The following is a 7500-nucleotide window of genomic DNA, read 5'->3' on the forward strand; positions in this document are numbered from 1 at the left end:
TATATATATATGTGTGTGTGTGTGTGTGTGTGTGTGTGTGTGTGTGTGTGTGTGTGTGGGTGTGTGTGTGTGTGTGTGTGAGTGTTTGTGTGTGTACATACATACATACATATGTCTGTGAGCGAGTGAGTGCCTAGGCAGTTAAAGGTGGGCGAGAGATAAAGGTTGAGTGGGTGGGTAAGGGCTGAACGAGTGAGTGACTAGGAGGGTAGAGGTGGGGCAAGTGAGCGTGTGGGTGAGAGTGGAGAGTGAAAAAGTGCGGGCAGGGCGAGTGGAGGTGGAGGTGGGTGAGTGAAAGGGCAAGATCACATCGATGTTGGAGAGAGTGGAAGTCACATTCTCACCCCCCCCCCCTTCTCTTCCATACTTGAGGCTCCCTCTTGGTAGGCCGCCAGGTTTTGCTTGATTTATCCCTATTGCTTTTGTACAACAGGAACAGGCAACATCAGTGCCTTGAAAAAGTACTGTAAGAGCGGCACGTGCCAAGGTCATGAAGCCAATGGGTCCATATTATCTTATCAATCTTGAAAAGGTCATAAAGTTTTGTCCCCTGTAGAAAAAAATATTACTTTGTGGGTAATTCAAGGTATTTAGTTCTATATTTCTGATTCTACAATATTTTTTTGATGGATTGTCTGTGGTTGTTGAATTTATGATAGGTTATTAATATGTGTGATATTTAGAGGTTGGTATTGCAATGTGTGCATCGTAGAAATAGGCATTTTTCAATATAAGGAGTGAGTTGGGTTGGTCTAGTGGTATTGACCCTGAGGCAGGCCAGCACCACCTCTTCCCTTTTGCCTTTTCTGTAGGCTGTGTCCCACAGTTCTATGTTTTGTTTATTTTTGTTGCTGATTGTGAGATTGCCCACAGGAGATGATTTTTTGCTTTTTGCTAGGGTCCAGGTCACCAGTTGACCTGGCTAATTTGTCAGCCGGTTCATTGCCATACATATCTGATTGTTCAGGTACCCCTATCAGCTTGCCTGAATTGTTGTCACTAGTTTACGCATGATAATACCCTGTAATTCATTTTTGTTTGTTTGTATCTGAGGATTTAATGGTTTTAAGTGAACTTAACGAGTCTGAAAATATGACTATTCTCTCATAGGTCGCCGATAGGGTAAAATCTAAAGCTTTATCAATAGCAAAAAGTTCAGCAAGAAAGATCGATGTATGATTCAGCAGTCTGAATTTCAACTGGCATTCAGTCGACCATACACCCGCACCCACACTCATCTGTCTTGGAGCCGTCGGTATAAAGATGGAAAAAAGAAAGGTGTTTAATAAGGATCTCTCTGAACCACTGGCGTACTTCCGCCTCCGAAACAAAACACACCCATTAGGATGACTCGACTTCGCTAGAGGCATAACGCCACGGCCTTCCTGGCGCAAATGCCGAAGCAAAGCATTCCCAATAGGGTGACTCGTTCTCTGGCTGTTTAGACGGCATATGTTAGCATAAGCTGGCCGCGTCTGAGGCGGAGGGGAGATACTCCTGATTCTACCTCTAGACGCTCGATACGCAAACAAGCATTCTGCACAACAATCATTCCTCTCGTTGCCGAGCCATACACGATTGACCCATAATCTACTCTAGACCTAATCAGGGATTTATATAGCATTAGCAAAGACTTTGTATCAGCTCCCCAATCGTGACCAGAAATGCACTTTTAATATATTAAATGTTCTTTGACATTTATTTTTTAAATGACCAGTGTGGTATTTCCAATTTAGTCGACTATCAAAGAGTAGACAAGAAATTTAGCAGAGTTTTGAATTGGAATTAGGTGATTATCTAGAGTTAACCAGATGTTGAGCTTCCTCCTATGGGTAATGAATCATATCCAGTGACAATTGGATCTGATTTACCGAGAATTCTGCATTACTGCTGAAGTGCCGGAATGCACACTCATCGGCATACACTGAGTATCTAAGATTCCGAGGAGGGGGAGGAGATGATAAAATGTCATTTGTCAGACATAAAAACAATGTTGGTGACAAGACACTTCCTTTTGGGACCCCGTTTGCCTGGATAAAAATGTCCGAAAAAGTGACATTGTCGGAAAATAATTTGATAGAAAAAGTTCTGTCAGATATTAAATTTTGAATAAATCAAGACAGGTTTCCACGTAAAATTTTCTGGCATAGGCTTTTTCTATATCTAAAAATACTGATTATATAAAAATGTTTTTTGGCAAATGCCTCATGATTATGACTTTCCAGTTTTACCGGCTGATCGAGATTTTGACGTCCCTTTCGGAGCCGGCACTGCTCGTCAACTAGTAAATTCCTGTAATTTAGAAAATGCAGTAGCCTTCTATTAACAATTCGTTCCATGACCTTGCATAAGCAACTTGTCAACGCAATTGGGTGGTACGAAATAGCGGATCTGGGATTACCACCTCCTTTTAATATATGAATAATGTAGGCGAAATGCCATGAATTTGGAAAAATCTGGCTTTTCCAAATATCACTATACACTTCTAGCAACTTCATCATGATTAAGATGCTTTATCATCTCATATCGAATCTCGTCGGGGCCTGGGGACGTTCCTCCACAGGGCTCGGACAAGCTCATCCATAATAGGATCTTTATTATAATCTAAGTCACCTCCCGTGGCAAAGTGCATAGGTTGCAGCTCAGCCGCTTCCTTGGGGGTCAGGAATGCAGGCTGGTAGTTTTCTGAGCTGCTTGTGTAAGAGAACTGCCTGGCGAGTGCATTAGCAATGTCTCTTGGTGAATTAAAGATTATTCCTCATGTATGATGCTTTTTACTCTACAAGACACATTTTTCTATTGATTTTGTTGACCGTGGACCAAACCTGTGAAATATTAGTATTGCTATTTATCGTAGACACAAAGCTTCGCCAGGAGTCTCGCTTCGTTTGTCTGATTGTTCTTCGAGCCTCAGCTCTCGCTAGTTTGTAATTGCGAAAGTTCTCATTTGTGATGTTATTTTGGAAAGCTTGTAGACCCTATTTCGTTCACATAGCGCCCTGCGGCAATCTGGTGTCTACCATGGAACTCTATGCTTGGCGCTATCTGTCGAAGTCTTAGGGATGGTTGCCATTGCTGCATTTATAATATAATTTTGAACATTGTTTACTCAGCCATCAATGGTTTCTCCAGCAACTTCAAGATTGACGTTCCTTGTGAAGCGACCCGGTCTGCTCTTTTAATGTTAAATTTAAGTGCTGAAGGCGTTCTCGTGGTGTCGCGTGAATATTTAATACAAATAGGAAGGTCGCTGCCCAATGAGTCGTCAATGGTGTGCCACAGGCACTTGGCTGCTAGTGTTGAAGAGACCAGTGATAGTTAATCAAGCTCAAAGTACCGGTATTATCGGGAGCATAGAACTAATAATCTAAGGGAATTTATTTTTTATCTAAAACTTCGACAGTTCCAATGTATAATAATAAACACGTGGGTAATTTTTTATGGACTTTGGAAGTGCCTTGTCCGCCAGTTTTATCATTATTGTTATTATTATTATTATTTTATTATAATATATAGATATATATACATTCCTCATATATATTCAAATATATATATATATATCATTTATTCATTTATTATATTCGAAATTTTTTTTTTTTTTTTTTTTTTTTTTTTTTTTTTTTGAGCCGCTTCCTCCTCTGTGGGCCAACAGGCATAAATACTTTTACTCTGAGGTCATGAATTTGCGTCAGTTTAAGCAAATCCTTAACCTGAGATTTAAACTGCATTTTTTCAAGGAGAATACTGTCTCTCAATTTTCGGACAAAATCAAACCCGCCTTCCACTTGATCATCAAGGACCTTCTTAATGATAAAGGAGTTGATTCTCACTCATGCATTTGATGTTCACACACCCTGCATTCTCTGGAGGGCTATCAATACTTGGAATTCTGGGTCGGTCATTAGTCGGGGTTCTTGCAGAGGCCAAATTGGTCTTAAGAAAGTTGGAAGATAAAAGAATTCAGGGAAAGAAGAGAGTTGCGCCCAAAGGACGCCCCAGATTGCTGGGCCTCCCTACCCATGGGTCAGAGCCCTGAGGTAGAGGAGTGCTACGGGTCTGGGGTGGGATGCTGATCACGACTACTGTAGCCTCGTGCAAATTCAAACCCCTGAAGATGCAAGCAAAGCACATGTAAGTGAAGAAAATTATAAATATAGTATTCACAATCTTTAAACTTTACTTTACAACCCAAAAGCAATAATGCCGAGCGAGATTGAGGCCCCAGACTCCAGGGTAGCTCAATGGCAAACGACTATTTGTTTATTGCTGCTGCTTTTCATAAGGTGTGAGCTCAGCAATGTGTCACACACCGGGGTATGTTGTGGAAGAGTTCATGACTCGTGCCGTCGTGCCATTGTGACTATTTCGTGCCATTGGGACTGTTGACTTGCTGGTCTGATAACCTAGTCTAGCAACATATGTTAAGCAGACCTCCTAGACCTCCTAGCAGACCTCCAAAGTCCCAGATCTTGGGCGCGTTTCGCTGTGAGGCTTCTACAGCGAAATGCATCGAGAGCCGCCATTAAGGTCTTCGGAGACTCAGACAGGATAACAACAGCATCGGAAAGGCTGAAGTGTGTGACGTCATCGGATATGAATATTTATATAAATAATGAGGAATGAGACGAATAGCAGTAGAAGTAGTATTGATAAAGATGATAATGACAATAATAATAATAGTAATAAAAGTAATAATGATAATGATAATAATGATAATTATAACAATGATGATAATAACAATAACAAGGAAAATATTATTGACGAAAATAATGATATTACGTCTAAAATATTAATGATGATAGAAATCTTAAGGATGATCATAAAAAAAATGTTAATGGGGATAATACTATGTTGTACAATATGCTAATAAATGATAATCAGTAATGACTATAAAATGATAATGATCAGAAATGATCAAAATCCGATAAGCAAAATAATAATGATAACGAAGATGATAATACAAATCATAGTAATGATGATGACAACAAAATATATCATGTTGATAAAACGAATAAAGAGTTTTGTAATGACACTAATAATGACAAAATAATAACAACAGTATTAGCAATAATAACAGCAATGATGATAATACAACGATAATAACAATTACGGTGTTAACAATAATAAATAAAACTGACAATGACAACGATGATATTGCTCATCATTAACAACCAAAACAATAATTTTAAACCAGACTACAAGAACTCCGGTATGATGTACTCTACGAAAAAGGTTTCTAAAAGGGACTGAACTAACTGATAAATTTACCATAGAGAAATAAAGAGATAAGCCTAGGGAGATGGGACGAGATACCCATTATAGATGAAAGAATTGTGAACTAAAGAGGTTCCAGATTGGAGATAAAGCGATAAGGGGAAGAAATACGCATTTCGTTGAAAAAGTAGGACTACATACGTCATTCGAACATGAGGTTAGTATTTCGTTACTGATATTTTTATTGTTATTCATATATTCGTTTTTTGTTTTTTTTTATCTGCGTTGTTTTTTATTGCGCATTTGCGATCATTGTATCTATTCTATCTGATAACAGAAAGAAAACATAACACAAATAAAACGACTTGATAACAGACAGAGCAATAGGAAAATATCCACTAAGATACATAGATAATTTCCCCGTTTAATATCACATTTCCAAAAGTTATCTTCACGCTCATTCCTTCCTGCTATCTATCTTTCATCCAAATGATCTTTATCATTCTATTATCATCACTGTACCATCACTTCTTTTTATTCACTTTTTTTCTGTTACTATCTTGCTTACTATTATATGATTTCTCTCCATTACACACACACTTTCATTTCCAGTCAGGCTTATCAATTCATTCCCACCCTCTGTTATTACAACCCTCATCTTATTTTTTCCTTCCTTTCTCATCACCGTTCCACCTCATCTTTCATTCCCACTATCCCCAACATACTAATACCTTTTCTTCATGTTCCCATTCCCAGCCGTGCCATCTGTACTTACCTGATAACCAAATTCGGAAAGGACGACGCCTTGTACCCAAGAGATGCTGTAATAAGGGCCAAGATAGATAGTCTTCTGTACTTCGATATAGCAACATTATTCCCTCGTTTTAAGACGTTCGTGGTGAGTTGAGGTTGCTTGTGTGAAGGAGATTGGATGGTATGTGTTCGTTTGTTTTGCATTGTTATGGAAAAAGATGTTCCATTAAGGATAAAGATTTTATTTCTTGTATTGGAATGACGAGTTGGTCGTTTTACAGAAAAATATTTCTTAAATCGATTGTGTTTATGACTATTTAGTTCTTTATTCAGGTGGATTTAAAGCATTTCGATAATCAACTTAATTATGTATGAGTGGTTAAAATGAAGGAACATACATTCAAAACATCTGAATATCTCGGGCAATATCTGATACTGTAAAATGATAATGATAAGGATGCTAATACAAATAATAATGATAATGATAATAGTAATATGGTTGCAATAGTAGTAGTAATTATTGTAGTAGTAGCAGTAGTAATGAAAAAAACTTCGAATTCACGTTTCATATTTCTGTCAATATTATTGTACGCCTGAATTTATTCTTCTTTAGTCTCTGCAATTCCTCTATCTCTTTTTCCCTTTTACTGTTTATTCTTCACTGATATGACCTATCTTCTCATCTCTGTCTTTCTTCTATTCTCCCTCCCTTCCCTCCCTCCCTCCCTCCCTCCCTCCCTCCCTCCCTCCCTCCCTCCCTCCCTCCCTCCCTCCCTCCCTCCCTCCCTCCCTCCCTACTCCATCTCAACACCATCCTAACCTCCCCATTCCTCCACCGACACCTGCTTCCTCTCAAGGCATCCCAACTGGGCGGCAAACGCGACGCCACTTACGAAGAGAAGAAGGAAAAATTCTCCGAGGGTTTGAACTGGCTCGAGAGATTCCTCTCCCGGGGTAACTTCGCCGCCGGAACAGACCATATCACCGTAGCGGACATGGTGCTAGTTACCTCAGTGACTTCGTTGGCTGAGTCCGGGTTTATTTCCGATGAATACACGAAGACACATGAATGGGTGAGGAGGTGTAAGGATGGAATGGTCGGATATGAGGAGGCGAATGGAGAGGGAGCTCGGCTGGTCGGTGAGCGTATCAAAAGAATGATCAGCAGTCCGGCATTGGAGAGAGGCAGGCATATCTAAACTTTTGTATGCGCTTTGATATATGTATGTAAATGTGTGATTGTCAAATATTTGGTATTTCTTATCTTGAACAGTCTTGTACTTGAAATGAGTCGTAGAAAATAAAAGATAAAAGATATATATATTTTTTATTTATTTCCTTAGTACACACACACACACTCACTGTTAATTAAACGCGATTTTCACAAATGTTTCAACAGAATATGTTCTCTATATGCGATGTCATGTTTGCTTAAACAAATTATAATGTCCATAATATAATCTTGGTTGTTCTTAAGGGGAAATAAGTATATTTGTATTCCTCATAATGAGTACAAGAAAATAATATTATTTG

At 38.9% G+C, this 7500-nt stretch overlaps 1 protein-coding gene across 2 annotated transcripts in view; it reads left to right on the forward strand.

Annotated features, from left to right (window-relative positions):
* Window positions 1–7283, forward strand: part of LOC122252278 (glutathione S-transferase 1) — a 14818-nt gene extending 7535 nt beyond the window's left edge. For both annotated transcript variants that reach the window (XM_086551928.1, XM_043014660.2), the window contains exons 3-4: window positions 5971–6112; window positions 6825–7283. In XM_086551928.1, coding sequence (XP_086408054.1) covers window positions 5971–6112; window positions 6825–7166 — 484 coding nt within the window. In that variant the 3' untranslated portion in view covers window positions 7167–7283. The remainder of the gene's footprint in view (window positions 1–5970; window positions 6113–6824) is intronic.
* The last annotated feature ends 217 nt before the right edge of the window (window positions 7284–7500 follow it).

The sequence above is a fragment of the Penaeus japonicus genome, unplaced genomic scaffold (genome assembly GCF_977035675.1).
Source record: "Penaeus japonicus unplaced genomic scaffold, GWHDUDI00000001_assembly GWHDUDI00000026, whole genome shotgun sequence".
In the NCBI taxonomy this organism is placed as follows: Eukaryota; Metazoa; Arthropoda; class Malacostraca; order Decapoda; family Penaeidae; genus Penaeus; species Penaeus japonicus.